The following is an 18,736-nucleotide window of genomic DNA, read 5'->3' on the forward strand; positions in this document are numbered from 1 at the left end:
CAAGCAATGTATGGTGTTCTTAATTTTCTTGCAAAGATTAATGCATAATTTAGAACAATTAACTTAATTTTGTCAACACAGTCAAATGAATGAGATAAATTAACCAAGAAAACCATTTCATTCTTTTTCTTCTTAAGAATCCAATCACCCTAAACTCAAGCATATTTAACAAAGGTAGGTCCATATACAACCCAACCACCTACTTGACAAAGTCCACAGAATCACGTGGTGAGAGATCGCACAGTTTCAGTTCGGCCCGCCAGGTAGAGTCTTGTCATGGATGCCTCGTTATGTGAGAGCAAACTTGCCAAGCGTTCTTGAAGTATGTCACTTGGAGTGCCATCTGGAGAAAGGCATCAGGGCTCACCTGCAGACAACACAAACTTGTTCATCTTCCAAATTATAAACCACTCATCCCATGCAATGTTTTTTAAATGAGACATGTAAATCTGAGTTATTAGAGAGCAATTGTTATATTTGTCTCCATACAGTTATCAGTGGCTATTTTGAGGGGCTTGCACAACGGGTTTTAACCTTAGCAGTGGCTTAGAAAATGTACGTGTTACATGTCTGTGTGTAGATAACCAAACAGTATACTCCAATATATATCAGGATAAAAATATGTCATTGCAGTTATTTGAGCAGGGCAATCATTTTCTGCATTCATCAAGCTCTGTCAAAGTATACCTATGGACTATGTTACATGTGAAGGATCAAAACCGTGGAGGAGGTTTTGATCCAATTTATCGAACCAACTGAAGATATACCATGCATCGGCACAATATATTGGAAGTTCTTAATATTGTGATATTTTTCGATCGTAAAAAGGTTATAGCAATCTTCAAAACAAGTAAAATATTTCAAAGTCAAGGGCTATTCCTCAGAAAATCCGGGGGCTGACGGCAATTCTGTAAAAAAAAAACAGGATGCAGGCAATTCTGTAGAAAATCCCTGGGATTTTTCAGAAATGCCCACAAAACTGCCTGTAGAGGTTTACTCAGTGAAAAGGATAACCTGGCTGAGACAATGAGTGACGCCACTGGAGGTTTATAATTCTACATAAAGTTGTGTTAGTCTGTCCATTACCTACCTTACACTTCTTGATGAAACTCTTGCCGAAGTGCTGGAAGTCGGACACCCTAATCTCCAGGTTTTCACAGTTCTGCAACAAGGACATGTTACCTACAGTGTGTACAAGTGACCATGTGGCTGACTGATGGACTTCCACACCTCTGTTAGGGGTGACTATTGAGGGTGGACACAACTATTGCGATAGCGATAGTCTATTGTGACCAACTATTGCAATAGTAACTTTTCTCCTTGAATCGTCTCATTTGAAGTCATTTCCCAAATAAATGTATTGTTTACATGAAATAAAAACAAGTTGTAGCAGTTTCTGTCTCTTTTAATAGACCGCCTGACGACAAGAGACCGCCTCGAGTGGAAGTGTAGTGGATCTGGCTGGCGTATGCCAAAAGTTAAAATATGGCCTGGAAGTTTAGTTTCGCCGCACTCAGGAAGGTCAACTATAGCGGCGTTCTGTAAATCCCGAGTCCGGACCGTCAATCCAAAAAACAGCATGAGCATCGTCGCGCGCTAATTGGGAAATATATGTGGTACTTGTCAAGGAAACTGACCACCTGCCTGGCACTCTTACGGCATTAATGGCGCCTTTTATATGCAACAAGGACTGGTCTACCCGGATCTTCGAGTCAGTATAATGTGTCTGGAGTGGGGGTATTCATGCTTCACTAATGTGTCTGAGTGGCGATATGGTATCTCAGTGGGCTAGCACTATAAAACCAGCTTCAGTCTGGGCTAGTACAAGCAGCCGCGTACACATACACTGCGCATGCACGTCGTCATATGAGCGAAATATTCTCAAGCACGCGACGTTCCGTGAAGATCGAGGGTAGAATAGGTCTTCAGCAACCCATTCTTGTCATAAAAGGCGACTATGCTTGTCGTAAAAGGCGACTAACGGGATCGGGTGGTCAGGCTCGCTGACTTGGTTGACACATGTCGCCGGTTCCCAATTAGCAGATCGATGCTCATGCTGTTGATCACTGGATTGTCTGGTCAGACTTCGATTATTTACAGACCCGCCATATAGCTGGAATATTGCTGAGTCGCGGCGTAAAACTAAACTCACTCACTCACTAATTAAAAGGAATGGTCCCTAAGTCAAAAATGATTTCCACATTGAACATCAGCAAAATCTAGTGTCAACAGCATCATTATGTAGGCAAAGACAGCTCCCCTTCCACATCTCTTTCTGTATTGTATATGATAAAATCTGCATCACATCAATTGCATTCTCTGCATAGCAGGGGCAGTGGGGTAGCCTAGTGGTTAAAGTGTTCGCTCATCATGCCAAACACCTGGGTTGGGTTACCCACAATGTGTGAAGCCCATTTCTGGTGTAACCTGCCAAGATAGTGTTGGAATACTGCTAAAAGCAGCATAAAACTAACTCACTCACTCACTCTGCATAGCAGATATTAGTCTAGGTGAGGTGAGGTGAAATTGGGTTTAACGTCGCGCTAGCGAGAATATTTCGGCTCATATGGCGTGTATGCGAAAGTGTATGTGTATGTGCGGCTGCTTGTACTAGCCCAGACTTAAGCTGGTTTTATATTGCTAGCCCACTGAGATACCATGTAAGCGCGGTGAAGCAGGAATAACCCACTCAGACACATTATACTGACTCGAGCCCGACCAGTCCTTGTTGTACCCATTAATGCCGTGCCAGGCAGGGACCAACAAAGTACCATATTTTAACGCCTTTTTGGTATGACGCGGTCGGGATCGAACTCCGACCTTCCGCTCTCTCGGGCGGACGCTCTAACCACTACACCCGGAGGCGGTCGGATATTAGTCTAGACATAGTGAAGCGACGGAAGTACCTGTTGGTGAGCCTCCATTGCGTTGATGCTCACCCTAGAATTTGTGTCAGCGCTCCAGATGAGTCGCGACTGGCTTCACATTCTCTGTCTGTTCACAGGGTACTGGGTTAGCATAGCCGTCCGTGTTGTGGAGGCCGATGACTCTGACAGATACAATGCACATACATTTAGCTGAAACATCTCCGCTTTATGACAACTGTCTGTATATATATATAATCAAGTCACAACCAGTCAATCCAGTTATTTATATTATAAATCGCTTATCCGACCCCAGACATCCAGAAACCTGGCAAACCAGAAGTTGTTTTGGAAAAGAAATATTGCTGATTGCTGAGTCTCCCCTGAACAACCTATACTGCAAAAGGTCCACCTCACATGTCAAGTACTATTTCTCAGCTGGCTGAACAGTTTACACAGGTACATTTGCACTAATGAAGTCTCACGTGACACCTTACATTTTGACACAAGAATCAGAACTACCATTCTATGACCTTGACCTTCCCACAAGGTCAGCAACCCTCTAAATTTGATCAAATCAACCTTAATCTTAATACAGAGAATACCTCTTAAGCTATCTTGATTATAATAAAATATTTGGAGTGCATGACCTTGAGAGTGAACTTGACCCTTAAGTCATTACGTTTACACTTCAGTATTTGACAAAATGAGAAATTATAAGACAATTCACAACATGCTACGTCTGAGCATATTGAATTCCTGCACATGAGCAACGACCGGGGCATCAGCCGAATGTGTGTTCATTGTTCATGCCAAAGCGTCCATCGCTGAAGAAGATGAGATTCATGGACTTGTCGAACCAGATGGACTTGCCATCTCCGTTGCAACAGGTACTTGGCCCGAGGTAGAGTAGTCCTTGAAGCTGTGAGTGTCAAAATTCAACTGAAACACACACAATAAGAGTTACATTATACAAGCTGTATTACACCATGAGGACGTTATTTCCACAGTGTCTGTTTCAATATAATACAAAGCTCAAAATAATAACTAAAATTGGGTGTGCACATCATCATAAATTAAATGTGAAAGTGTGTTGCGGCTTAGTAATCTACTATCTTCTACCATACTGATTCATGTGACTTTTTGATGTGTTTGTTTTAAACATTTGTGCACGTTCGGAGGCATGCCCCTATTGTGGATATAGAGTATTGTTGCAGTATCAAAGTACCCTCATTACTTGTAGTAGTATTAGTAATGAAGTGAAGTGAAGTGAGAATTTGGGATTAGCAGCTATTGCTAGAGAATATTTCGCTCATATGACGACGTGCATGAAGGAGTGTATGTGCGTATCAAACAGCGTCTTACCTAATGACTTAGCTGGTTTTATAGTGCTAGCCTAACTGAGATACCATTACCGCGGTGAAGCATAGATACCCCACTCTGACACATTATTATATCGAGACCGACCAGTCCTTGTTGTATCCCTTATTAATGCTGAGCGCCAGGCAGGGATTCAACAAGTACATATTTTTAAAAATCGCTTTGGTATGGCCAGTGGGGATGGGAAATCGACCTTCAAGCTCTCGGAGGGCTGGACGCTACTAACCACTACACCACGAGGCGGTCTTATTAATGAGAGAAGTAAACAGTAAAGTGTAAGAACTCTCCTCTATTGGTGTTATCAGTTATACACATGTCCGCTCAATAAAGCTTCATCAATAGTAATGTGAAGTCTATAAGTGCAGTGCAATTCCTCCTTTTAAACATTTGTAAATCCACTGAGTTACACCTAAAAGTATGCCAAACCGGGTAACCTCCTATTCATTAATAGCCCCTTGATGAGGTCTAGATAAATCTTTTCTCTATTAATGAGTCATTCTACAGCTTATTGACACCCAGCATCAAGAAGCTCTTCTGTGCGTGTTATTTATAGCTAGATCCAGTAGGAGGCTTCATTTTGCACCTACTGTCTCTTGCTGCTAATAGAGATTCAGAGTTCTCTCCCTTTACCAACACTACTTGAGATGTCAAGTGATATGAATTGTGATTTGTGGGAGATAGCATTTGGACTAATTAATGGCAGTATGTACAAGGATGTAATCAAAAGCATATATCCTCAATCTTACTGTTAATGAGCCAATGTTGGCTGACACCATACTCAAGCAATATATGATCCATCATCACATGCGAGTGAGTTTGGTTTTCACGCCTCACTCCAGCAACATTCCAGCTATATGGCGGTGGTCGGTGAATAATCCTGTCTGGACCAAACAATCCAGTGATCAACAGCATGAGCATCGATCTACAGACTTAGGAAGAGATGACAAGTAAAAATCAAGTTCAATGAGCCTGACCACTATCCCTTTAATTACGCCTCTTCACGACAAGCACATGCCACAAGTGACTGTGTAAATACTCACAAATATAATGGCTCCTTCCTAGAATGTCAAAGAGATTCTTTGTTCACTCCTTGGGAAAAGTGTTCCTTCCTGATTTTGGCCCCAGGACGTCCTGTCGAGTGTAGTGAGGGCGGGAAGACTCTCACTCACTTCATACACAGGCTGTCTGTGGACACAAGCGTTACACAATGTCGGTATCTCAGTGAAGAACATTACTCAACATGGCATTAATTCAAACACCAACACAATTCATTACAGTAAGAAGATCGGACAGAACTGTTTCTGTCAAAATAAGGTGTGGAGATGTTGGATATATTTCAGTAACTCTGCAATCATCATCATCATCATCATCATCATCATCATCATCATCATCATCATCATCATCACCATCAGCAGCAGCAGCAGCAGCAGCCCTCAGCCTCAGCCTCAGCTTCATCCCTAAATGCAAGCCTGAACATATACTGTCACTGGGAATGACTGTTATGAACAAATAGCTCTACAAAAGAAATCTCCATAAAGAGTATGATAACACAAAATGAAAATATAGCCTGAAGATACCCTACAATGTCTTTCCAACCAATACCTTTTTTCAGAATCAGATTTTCCTTTTTTGACATCTTCACTCTGAAATGACCACAAGAGAACTAAATGGTCCCTGTGACATTGAGTTTAGAACCAGGTTTTGTAGATCTACACACTATAGAATCTCGACATAGGCTACCCTATATTCAGTTTCAGAATCAGGTTCTGGGATCTACAACTTGGAATCGCTAACTAACAAGCAAAGGCTAGTACCTTGATGCACTTCAGCATCTTCTAGAATGGACTGGAACTGTTTCTCCAAGATCTGAGGTGGCACCGGTCTGTTCCTGGGACTAAATACATTCACCTTGTAGAAAACTCCTTTCCTTAACACCACTATATGCTGAAAAACAAATTGGGAATCAGAGAGGAGTCTGTACACAGTCAGGGCAGTGGGGCAGCCTAGTGGTTAAAGCGTTTAGCTTGGCACGCCGAGAGGCCTGGGTTCGATTCCCCACATGGGTACAATGTGTGAAGCCCATTTCTGATGTCCCCCACCATGATATTGCTAGAATATTGCTAGGCGGCGTAAAACTAAAACTCACACACTCACTCATTGTACACAGGGGTGGAAATAACCCATTGCCCGACGCCCGAGTCTAGTGTTTTTTTCTGTCGGGCAAGCAAATTTGTGTATCACACTGTACCAGTGTCCAGTTGACTTTCCAATATTAATTATGTTGTTTAATTTAAAATCAACAAGAAAAACTTGAATCGGTATAGTGGAAGAATTATCAGGGCAAGTGAGATTTTACTGCATGCGAGATTACTAGCAATTTTAAAGTTATTTCCACCCCTGGTACACAGTAAAAATCAAAGATGGTTGTCACTGAAACACCTCACACATGAGTATACTGGCAGGTACAACTATCTTGGATTTTCTAACTAACTGCTTACATATTTTACATGAAAAATGTGCTACTGGTATCTATTATTTGACATACTTTTGTGTTTCTCATTATTACAAAGGGATGAGCAAGGACATTTATTCTTAAAAAAATCACATTCATTTTTTAGCTGTAATTATTATAGATAAAGTTTGGTCTCTTACCTTAGACTCTGAAGGATCTTTATGCTGGATGATATCCATGTCTCCTTAGGTATCCTGTAACAACACATGAAGTTCCACCATAAAACACCTGGTGTCAAATGCTAACTTACAAACATGTTGTCCAATAACCTCTTTTAAGCAACCAGAGCTATACCACAAGGTAATACCTGGAGTGTCAAAGAAAACACCTTGAGTCAAGAACTCTATTAAAATACTACCATGTGTCAAGTTTCATAATTAAAACACCTAGAGATTGAGCATATCATTAACGCATATTCTATCAAGAGATGTGTTACATCTTAGCATATCAGGAGGAGCTTTGACACCTAAGAATATACTTCAAACATTGTTCTCTATACAATGTTTCCAGCTACCTATGTAATCATGAAATTAATGCGAAAGCATTTTATTAATCACGAAAATGTGTCTGTACTCTTCTCGCATTATTATAATGACACATTTCGAGTCGAAGACCATGTCTACTTAATAAAAGACAGAAAAACGTGAAACTAAGCTGACACTCATACATTACACTCCAATACAGGTCACAATTTCCCCTTATTACGGGTGTCTCCAAGCCACATGTAATTATCACTGGTTACACCACTGATCATTGTTTAAAAGTCACTCAAGCACATCAGCCAAGAGCCGGATATCTCTCAGCCACTTGTTTGGTTGTACGCTTGGTAGATACCTTTGTGTCTTTCAAGTCCGGATACAGCTTTTATACATGTTGTCATAAGACAAGTAAGTAGCAAGCAAGCTTCGCGGATCAAACATGGCAGCGTAATCCCAAAACTCATCGCCAGCTCATTTCCATTCATTTGCTTAATAAGCTCAATTCGAGGTTTTTGGGTAAAATAACAAAGTGTGAAAAGAAAAAGAACAACACCAAAGATTCAGGGTGTCACATTTCATCAATATCAACACAGATTCCTGAGCTCGTGATTAATTCCGCGGACGCATTTTAAAACTAGGACCCCTCGTGACTCGCATTAAATCTCCCAGGATCCATTAATTTCATGGATTTACAGTATATGCATGGCAGTCTCAGTTCATCCAGACAATTTAGTGACTAAGCTCTGATCTATGCATTTGAGGGATTTGGTTTAATGCTTATAGGGATTGTGAAAACGCGGTGTACCTTGTACCAAGAATTACAAAGAGTATTGTAAAATTCAGACACAAACACATATTAAAATTCCAACTTCAAGAGCCCATTTCTTCTTAATCAAGGAGACAAATTGGTTAGGCTACTCCAGCACATTGTTATTATTTCCCCTTTAACTGATGTGCTTTGTTCCCTACATTGCTCTTTACAATTATTAATGAAAAGCAACACTGAAACATGGCTCTATGCAATAAACAAGAAGTTGTCATCCATAAAGTTGTATGCCTCACTACTGCCTCCCAAGCTTATAGAATGCCGATCAAACAAGCAATGTATGGTGTTCTTAATTTTCTTGCAAAGATTAATGCATAATTTGGAACAATTAAATTAATTTTGTCAACACAGTCAAATGAATGAGATAAATTAACCAAGAAAACCATTTCATTCTTTTTCTTCTTAAGAATCCAATCACCCTAAACTCAAGCATATTTAACAAAGGTAGGTCCATATACAACCCAACCACCTACTTGACAAAGTCCACAGAATACGTGGTGAGAGATCGCACAGTTTCAGTTCGGCCGGCCAGGTAGAGTCTTGTCATGGATGCCTCGTATGTGAGAGCAAACTTGCCAGCGTTCTTGAAGTATGTCACTTGGAGTGCCATCTGGAGAAAGGCATCAGGGCTCACCTGCAGACAACACAAACTTGTTCATCTTCCAAATTATAACCACTCATCCCATGCAATGTTTTTTTAAATGAGATATGTAAAACTGAGTTATTAGTGAGCAATCGTTATATTTGTCTCCATACAGTTATCAGTTGCTATTTTTGAGGGGCTTGCACAACGGTTTTAACCTTAGCAGTGGCTTAGAAAATGTACTTGTTACATGTCTGTGTGTAGATAACCAGACAGTATACTCCAATATATCAGGATAAAAATATGTCATTGCAGTTATTTGAGCAGGGGCAATCATTTTCTGCATTCATCAAGCTCTGTCAAAGTATACCTATGGACTATGTTACATGTGAAGGATCAAAACCGTGGAGGAGGTTTTGATCCAATTTATGAACCAACTGAAGATATACCATGCATCGGCACAATATATTGGAAGTTCTTAATATTGTGATATTTTTCGATCGTAAAAAGGTTAGAGCAATCTTCAAAACAAGTAAAATATTTCAAAGTCAAGGGCTATTCCTCAGAAAATCCCGGGGCTGACGGCAATTCTGTAGAAAACACCCAGGATGCAGGCAATTCTGTAGAAAATCCCTGGGATTTTTTAGAAATGCCCACAAAACTGCCTGTAGAGGTTTACTCAGTGAAAGGATAACCTGGCGAGACAATAGAGTGACGCCACTGGAGGTTTATAATTCTACATAAAGTTGTGTTAGTCTGTCCATTACCTACCTTACACTTCTTGATGAAACTCTTGCCGAAGTGCTGGAAGTCGGACACCCTAATCTCCAGGTTTTCACAGTTCTGCAACAAGGACATGTTACCTACAGTGTGTACAAGTGACCATGTGGCTGACTGATGGACTTCAACACCTCTGTTAGGGGTGACTATTGAGGGTGGACACAACTATTGCGATAGCGAAATTCTATTGCAGCATACTATTGCGATAGCGATAGTCTATTGTGACCAACTATTGCAATAGTAATTTTTCTCCTTGAATCGTCTCATTTGAAGTCATTTCCCAAATAAATGTATTGTTTACATGAAATAAAAACAAGTTGTAGCAGTTTCTGTCTCTTTTAATAACCGTCAAGAGACCGCCTCCGTGGTGTTGTGGTTAGAGCATCCGCCCGGAGAGCGGAAAGTCGCAGGTTGGATCCCTGGCCGCGTCATACCAAAAAGACGTTAAAATATGGTGAGTGAGTGAGTTTAGTTTTACGCCGCACTCAGCAATATTCCAGCTATATGGCGGCGGTCTGTAAATAATCGAGTCTGGACCAGACAATCCAGTGATCAACAGCATGAGCATCGATCTGCGCAATTGGGAACCGATGACATGTGTCAACCAAGTCAGGGAAACTGACCACCCGATCCCGTTAGTCGCCTCTTACGACAAGATAGTCGCCTTTTTATGGCAAGCACATGGGTTGCTGAAGACCTATTCTACCCCGGATCTTCACGGGTCAAAATATGGTACTTGTTGGTCCCTGCCTGGCGCTCGGCATTAATGGGGACAACAAGGACTGGTCGGCTCAGAGTCAGTATAATGTGTCTGAGTGGGGTATTCATGCTTCACTGCGACATGGTATCTCAATGGGCTAGCACTATAAAACCAGCTTCAGTCTGGGCTAGTACAAGCAGCCGCACATACACATACACACGCATGCACGTCGTCATATGAGCGAAATATTCTCAAGCACGACCTTAAACCCAATTTCACCTCACCTCACCGACAAGAAGGGGCAGATAACTCTAAATCAAAGTAAATGAATCTAGTACTGCCTGTATTTTGCTGCTCATTTATCAACGGAAGTCAATTACTAAACTATCGATAGTCACACATACTATCGATGCATCGATAGATTTTCATTTCTATCATTGATCCGTTGCTATCAGAGAATCAACAATTACAGTCCATCGATAGTTCCATGCATCATGACGGCTCTAACCCCTATTCCGTTAATTAAACATCTGACCCCGTTAAGATCCGGGGTAGAATAGGTCTTCAGCAACCCATTCTTGTCATAAAAGCCGACTATGCTTGTCGTAAAAGGCGACAAACGGGATCGGGTGGTCAGGCTCGCTGACTTGGTTGACACATGTCATCGGTTCCCAATTGCGCAGATCGATGCTCATGCTGTTGATCACTGGATGGTCTGGTCCAGACTTGATTATTTACAGACCGCCGCCATGTAGCTGGAATATTGCTGAGTGCGGCGTAAAACTAAACTCACTCACTAACTAAAACATCTGCGTACAGATGCTGGTCCTGGTGATCCGCATGCACGTTCAACACATCCCTCCCTTGACACATGACACATGAACACAGTGGTGTTCCAGCTAGTGATTCCTTGCTGACTGGAGGATTTCAGTATACAACCAAGGAATCCATCCTGGAATGTGTGATGACAATCTAGAACTAAGGGACCGTTCATTATTTATGGCTAGGGGGATGATGATGATCTTAAGGTGGGTCAACCATTTTGTTCTGGGGAGGCATCAATGTTGCACACATGTACTGGGGGGGCAGCAATTTGTACATTAAAACATTTTAAAAATATGTTTAAAAATCATGAGAATGGAGGGGGGTGACTGATTTTGTACATGACATGGGGTACCTAAATCTTAGGGGGGTTCATTCACATTGTACATGCTTCTCCATAAAAATCATCATCACGCCCCCTAGCCATAAATTAGGAATGGTCCCTAAGTCAAAAATGATTTCCACTGAACATCAGCAAAATCTAGTGTCAACAGCATCATTATGTAGGCAAAGACAGCTCCCCTTCCACATCTCTTTCTGTATTGTATATGATAAAATCTGCATCACATCAACTGCATTCTCTGCATAGCATGGGCAGTGGGGTAGCCTAGTGGTTAAAGTGTTCGCTCATCATGCCAAACACCTGGGTTCGGTTACCCACAATGTGTGAAGCCCATTTCTGGTGTAACCTGCCAAGATAGTGTTGGAATACTGCTAAAAGCAGCATAAAACTAACTCACTCACTCACTCTGCATAGCAGATATTAGTCTATGTGAGGTGAGGTGAAATTGGGTTTAACGTCGTGCTTGAGAATATTTCGCTCATATGACGACGTGCATGCGAGTGTATGTGTATGTGCAGCTGCTTGTACTAGCCCAGACTTAAGCTGGTTTTATATTGCTAGCCCACTGAGATACCATGCCGCAGTGAAGCAGGAATAACCCACTCAGACACATTATACTGACTCCGAGCCGACCAGTCCTTGTTGTACCCATTAATGCCGGGCGCCAGGCAGGGACCAACAAGTACCATATTTTAACGCCTTTTGGTATGACGCGGCCGGGGATCGAACCCGCGACCTTCCGCTCTCGGGCGGACGCTCTAACCACTACACCACGGAGGCGGTCAGATATTAGTCTAGACATAGTGAAGCGTGAAGTACCTGTTGGTGAGCCTCCATTGCGTGCTTGATGCGCCCACCCAGATTTGTGTCAACGTTCCAGATGAGTCGCACTGGCTTCACATTCTCTGTCTGTTCACAGGGTACTGGGTTAGCATAGCCGTCCGTGTTGTGGAGGCCGATGACTCTGACAGATACAATGCACATACATTTAGCTGAAACATCTCCGCTTTATGACAACTGTCTGTATATATATAATCAAGTCACAACCAGTCAATCCAGTTATTTATATTATAATGCGCTTATCCCGACCCCAGACATCCAGAAACCTGGCAAACCAGAAGTTGTTTTGGAAAAAAGAAATATTGCTGATTGCTGAGTCTCCCTGAACAACCTATACTGCAAAAGGTCCACCTCACATGTCAAGTACTATTTCTCAGCTGGCTGAACAGTTTACACAGGTACATTTGCACTAATGAAGTCTCACATGACACCTTACATTTTGACACAAGAATCAGAACTACCATTCTATGACCTTGACCTTCCACAAAGGTCAGCAACCCCCTCTAAGTTCGATCAAATCAACCTTAATCTTAATACAGAGAATACCTCTTAAGCTATCTCGATTATAATAAAATATTTGAGTGCATGACCTTGAGAGTGAACTTGACCCTTAAGTCATTACGTTTACACTTCAGTATTTGACAAAATGAGAATTGTAAGACAATTCACTACATACTCGTTGAGCATATTGAATTCCTGCACATGAGCAACGACCGGGGCATCAGCGAATGTGTGTTCATTGTTCATGCCAAAGCGTCCATCGCTGAAGAAGATGAGATTCATGGACTTGTCGAACCAGATGGACTTGCCATCTCCGTGCAACAGGTACTTGGCCCGAGGTGAGTAGTCCTTGAAGCTGTGAGTGTCAAAATTCAACTGAAACACACACAATAAGAGTTACACATTATACAAGCTATTACACCATGAGACATTATTTCCACAGTGTCTGTTTCAATATAATACAAAGCTCAAAATAATAACTAAAATTGGGTGTGCACATCATCATAAATTAAATGTGAAAGTGTGTTCGGCTTAGTAATCTACTATCTTCTACCATACTGATTCATGTGACTTTTGATGTGTTAGTTTTAAAAATTTGTGCACACTCGGAGCATGCCCCATTGTGGTATAGAGTATTGCGCAGTATAAGTACCCTCATTACTTGTAGTAGTAGTATTAATGAGAAGTGAAGTGAAGTGAAATTGGGTTTAACGCTGTGCTTGAGAATATTTTGCTCATATGATGATGTGCATGCATGTGTATGTGTATGTGCGGCTGCTTGTACTAGCCTAGACTGAAGCTAGTTTTATAGTGCTAGCCCACTGAGATACCATGCCGCAGTGAAGCATGAATACCCCACGCAGACACATTATACTGACTCCGAGCCGACCAGTCCTTGTTGTACCCATTAATGCCGAGCGCCAGGCAGGGACCAACAAGTACCATATTTTAACGTCTTTTGGTATGACGCGGCCGGGGATCGAACCCGCGACCTTCCGCTCTCCGGGCGGACGCTCTAACCACTACACCACGGAGGCGGTCTTATTAATGAGAAAGTAAACAGTAAAGTGTAAGAATTTCCTCTCTATTGGTGTTATCAGTTATACACATGTCCGCTCAATAAAGCTTCATCAATAGCAATATGAAGTTCATAAGTGCAGTGCAATTCTCCTTTTAAACATTTAGATTCTCCACTGGTGCAACCTAAAAATGCCAACTTCAACCTCCTATCTACATTAGCCTCTGATGAGGTCTAGATAAATCTTTTCTCTATTAATGATCATTCTACAGCTTATTGACACCTAGCATCAAAGCTCTTCTGTGGTGTTATACTTCTAGATCCAGTAGGAGGCTTACTTGCACCCAATAAGGTTCTGCTGTAATAGAATTCAGAGTTCTCTCCCTTTACCAACACTGGACGAGATGTCAAGTGATGGTGTGATTTGTGGGAGATAGCATTTGGATCATTAATGGCAGTATGTAAAGGCATAATCAAAAGCATACATCTCAATCTTACTGTTAATGAGCCAATGTTGGTTGACACAATACTCAGCAATATATGATCACATGCGTGAGTGAGTTTAGTTTTACGCCGCACTCAGCAACATTCCAGCTATATGGCGGTGGTCGGTGAATAATCCTGTCTGGACCAAACAATCCAGTGATCAACAGCATGAGCATCGATCTACAGACTTAGGAAGAGATGACAAGTAACAACCAAGTCAGCGAGCCTGACCACTATCCCTTTAGTCGCCTCTTACGACAAGCACATGCCACAAGTGACTGTAAATACTCACAAATATAATGGCTCCTTCCAGAATGTCAAGAGATTCTTTGTTCACTCCTTGGGAAAAGTGTTCCTTCCTGATTTTGGCCCAGGACGTCCTGTCGAGTGTAGTGAGGGCGGGAAGACTCTCCTCGCCCATACACAGGCTGTCTGTGGACACAACGTTACACATGTCGGTATCTCAGTGAAGAACATTACTCAACATGGCATTAATTCAAACACCAACACAATTCACTACAGTTAGAAGATCGGACAGAACTGTTTCTGTCAAAAATAAGGTGTGAAATGTTGGATATATTTCAGTAACCCTGCAATCATCATCATCATCAGCATCATCATCATCAGCAGCAGCAGCAGCAGCCTCAGCCTCAGCCTCAGCCTCAGCCTCAGCCTCAGCCTCAGCCTCAGCCTCAGCCTCAGCCTCATCTAAATGCAAGCCTGAACATACTGTCACTGGGAATGACTGTTATGAACAAATAGCTCTACAAGAAATCTCCATAAAGTATATGTTGCATTGGTTTGATAACACAAAATGAAAATATAGCCTGAAGATACCCTACAATGTCTTTTCCAACCAATACCCTTTTCAGAATCAGATTTTTGACATCTTCACTCTGAAATGACCACAAGAGCTAAATGAGTTTAGAACCAGGTTTTGTAGATCTACACTATAGAATCTCCACATAGGCTACCCTATATTCGGTTCAGAATCAGGTTCTGGGATCTACAACTTGGAATCGCAACAAGAAGCAAATGGCGTTAGTACCTTGATGCACTTCAGCATCTTCTAGAATGGACTGGAACTGTTTCTCCAAGATCTGAGGTGGCACCGGTCTGTTCCTGGGACTAAATACATTCACCTTGTAGAAAACTCCTTTCCTTAACACCACTATATGCTGAAAAACAAATTGGGAATCAGAGAGGAGCCTGTACACAGTCTGGGCAGTGGGGCAGCCTAGTGGTTAAAGCATTCGCTTGTCACGCCGAAGGCCCGGGTTCGATTCCCCACATGGGCACAATGTGTAAAGCCCATTTCTGGTGTCTCCTGCCGTGATATTGCTAGAATATAGCTAAGCGGCGTAAAACTAAAACTCACTCACTCACTCATTGTACACAGTAAAAATCAAAGATGGTTGTCACTGAAACACCTCACACATGAGTATACTGGCAGGTACAACTATCTTGGATTTCGAACAAACACCTTACATATTTTACATGAAAAATGTGCTACTGGTATCTATTATTTCACATACTTTTGTGTTTCTTATCATTACAATGGGATGAGCAAGGACATTTATTCTTAAAAAATTATTGTTTAGCTGTAATTATTATAGATAAAGTTTGGTCTCTTACCTTAGACTCTGAAGGATCTTTATGCTGGATGATATCCATGTCTTCTCCAGGTATCCTGTAACAACATGAAGTTCCACCATAAAACACCTGGTGTCAAATGCTAACATAAACATGTTGTCAACAACCTCCTTTAAGCAACCAGAGCTATACCACAAGAATACCTGGTGTCAAAGAAAAACACCTTGAGTCAAGAACTTATTAAAATACCATGTGTCAAGTTTCATAATCAAAACACCTAGAATTGAGCTTATATAATAGGTAGCATTTTTCCTGTACCACGATTGGTCAAAAGACCGTCACATGATTGACTACAAAACACGATATTGACTTGAGTTTTCTGATAAATTACGATATTGACTTGCGTTACTAACATTATTATAATGAAAATATAGATAAGGAATCCCAAGCAGAACGGGCTTCCCGGCTTTCAGCCAATCAGATCACTTCCGGATAGATGGCACAGTATGTGCATTAAAAGTTTATGTTAAAACCCGCTTCTCTTTCATTATATAATAAAACAATTATAGACTCTTGTAGAGGTCGATACTCGTGTTTTATTGACCTCTACAAGCTCGGTCGATATTGTTTTACTCAGGTCAATAAAAACCGATATCGACCTCTACAAGAGTCTATAATTGTATAATATCATTAACGCATGCCTTGTCAAGAATGTTACATCTAGCATATCAGAGGAGCTTTGACATCTTAGAATATACTCAACATTGTTCTCTATACATTGTTTCCAGCTATATGATGGCAGTCTGTAAAATAATAAGTCCAGACAATCCAGTGACTAAGCTCTGATCTATGCATTGAGGATTTGGTTTAATGCTTATAGGGGTTGTGAAAATGTGTGTACCTTTGTACCAAGAATTAAAAGTATTGTAAAAATTAGACACAACATATTAAAATTCCAACTTCAAGGGTCAAATTTCATTTAATCAAGGGAGACAATTTGGTTAGGCTACTCCAGCACATTGTTATTTCCCCTTAACTGATAACTTTGTTCTCACATTGTTTTACAATTATTAATGAAAGGCAACAGCTGACAAAAATGTGTCCGAAACATTTGAACAAATATAACAATAAGACTATTACATATATTTCTTTGCTGTTAACCCAGGGTGGTGAGGTAGCCTAGTGGTTAAAGGGTCCCCTCGTCAAACCAAAGGCCCGGGTTTGATTCCTAATGAGGATACAATGTGTGAAGCCCATTTCTGGTGTCCACCACTGTGATAGTGCTGGAATATTGCTAAAAGCGGCGAAAACCCATGTTCACTGACTGCTGTTAACCCAGAATTAAACAACTTGGATGACTGAACTATAAACTGTTACCTTGATGTGGAGAAGACCCTCTCGTACTGGGCCATGCACACAGGGATGGTGTTCCTGATGACCAGGGGATCAAACTGCTCCCTGTCCAGTTTCTGCTTGACTACCATCATCTGGTATATACAGGTGGCTGCCCTACAACACAGGACCATGCAGGTGGGGAATCAAGCTTTCAGTAGTACACTAGTCTAATCACAATGTGTCAGCATCAACTATAGTCCGTTTGGCTCAAAAGCAGACCGATGAATTGCAATCTAACTCGAAAACTAATAAACATAAAATACTTACTGAAACGCTGATCATAATCAAAAACATCATACCAACTCTGTGAGGTTTTGCAGAATTTTTGTCCTAAATATAATAAAGTTGTTTAACAACCTATCATTAAAATATTGACACAGTTCACTATTTGTTACGAGGGAGGAGTGCAGAGAAAGGGACAGCCAGGTGCTCGAGAACGAATGGAGATGGCACAGCACAGGTTAATGAATAAATAACTTTGTCTACGAACGTGCTTCTCGAACACCTGGCTGTCCCTTTCTGTTATGTTATGTTTATTAATTTTCGAGTTAGATTGCAATTCATCGGTCCGCTTTTGAGCCAAACGGACTGTAGATGTGGGAGGCAAGTGAAGGGATGGTACTGACAAAGAATCACACTCAGAAATAACCTGGGATTGCAACCAGTGACCACAGGAGGTTGACTTGGTTCCAGTTGATTTATGGAATTATCTGTTGTTCTCACAATGTGGAGATGGAAATAAAACTTGTCTTCCAGTAAATGTCTAACCTTCCTGATCATACCTTCTCCAATGGTGGGGCATATGAATGCCACCATTTTCATGCTTAAATGACTGTATATGTCATTTAAGTCTGTAATCGTTATCTCTTCAAACTCTAAGGTTAATATTTCATTTTCTGTTTCATATTTTAATATGAATCCTCTTTTCAACAAACACATTTTTTTATGTAAATTTATTTGTGTGTATTTTGTATACCACTTGACTCAGCGGGATAAAAACAACATCAGGAAAATCATTTTAACTTTATTTCCAGGGATGGCAACAGCAAAATCTGTTTTCAGCTGCAGACTTAATATTGTGTCATTGAATGGGAGGTTCAGGGTTTCTTAACAGTTTGAGACGATTCACAGAATTTATCAACTTGAAATAAAATCAGCAGAAATCAGCGGATCAGTGGAAAATTGCCATCCCTGTATTTCTATTTGGCTACTTTTCATGTTGACAGATCTGAAAACAAGCAAGAAAATATATTTCCTTCAAGTCGTAACTCTTGACACTCACCTGGATGTAGGTCTGTGTGTGGGAACCCAGGAGTTCTGGTCCATCACATAGTAGTTGGAGTTGATGGGCAGGGGACTGCGACTCATCAAGTACACGTACTTCTCCCTGATACACAATACATCAGTGCGTTAGGAGAACACTTCAAAATTGGGTCTCATCAATGTCTTGTTTTCAGCATAATCCCACATAGCCACTATAATTCGCCTTGTAAAAATGTTCACATAACACAGTGTTCACGAATAGCGTCTGACCCTCTGACAAATCCGGCAGATTCACCAACGGTTCCATAGAAGTCTACAACCCGCCGGCCCCAGTGTCTGACTGTATATTTC

At 41.2% G+C, this 18,736-nt stretch overlaps 1 protein-coding gene and 2 long non-coding RNA genes across 3 annotated transcripts in view; all 3 read right to left on the reverse strand.

Moving 5' to 3' along the window:
- Nucleotides 1-18,736, reverse strand: part of LOC124286181 (carnitine O-palmitoyltransferase 1, liver isoform-like) — a 53,047-nt gene that overhangs the window by 14,609 nt on the left and 19,702 nt on the right. The window contains exons 5-13 of the mRNA XM_046722529.1: nt 18,405-18,509; nt 17,105-17,236; nt 15,770-15,824; nt 15,183-15,312; nt 14,427-14,566; nt 12,806-13,005; nt 12,109-12,253; nt 9,416-9,487; nt 8,535-8,695 (exon numbers count right to left, since the gene is read on the reverse strand). Of these exons, the coding sequence (XP_046578485.1) occupies nt 8,535-8,695; nt 9,416-9,487; nt 12,109-12,253; nt 12,806-13,005; nt 14,427-14,566; nt 15,183-15,312; nt 15,770-15,824; nt 17,105-17,236; nt 18,405-18,509 (1,140 nt within the window). The remainder of the gene's footprint in view (nt 1-8,534; nt 8,696-9,415; nt 9,488-12,108; nt 12,254-12,805; nt 13,006-14,426; nt 14,567-15,182; nt 15,313-15,769; nt 15,825-17,104; nt 17,237-18,404; nt 18,510-18,736) is intronic.
- Nucleotides 311-2,929, reverse strand: LOC124286182. The gene is made up of 3 exons (XR_006900966.1): nt 2,907-2,929; nt 1,091-1,162; nt 311-367 (listed from the first exon to the last, which is right to left on the reverse strand). It is a non-coding gene; the product is annotated as an uncharacterized LOC124286182 (long non-coding RNA).
- On the reverse strand, nt 5,416-6,939 carry LOC124286183. The gene is made up of 3 exons (XR_006900967.1): nt 6,897-6,939; nt 6,059-6,188; nt 5,416-5,429 (listed from the first exon to the last, which is right to left on the reverse strand). It is a non-coding gene; the product is annotated as an uncharacterized LOC124286183 (long non-coding RNA).

This window comes from Haliotis rubra, unplaced genomic scaffold (assembly GCF_003918875.1).
Source record: "Haliotis rubra isolate DU_JTF1 unplaced genomic scaffold, ASM391887v1 Scf378, whole genome shotgun sequence".
Classification (NCBI taxonomy): Eukaryota; Metazoa; Mollusca; class Gastropoda; order Lepetellida; family Haliotidae; genus Haliotis; species Haliotis rubra.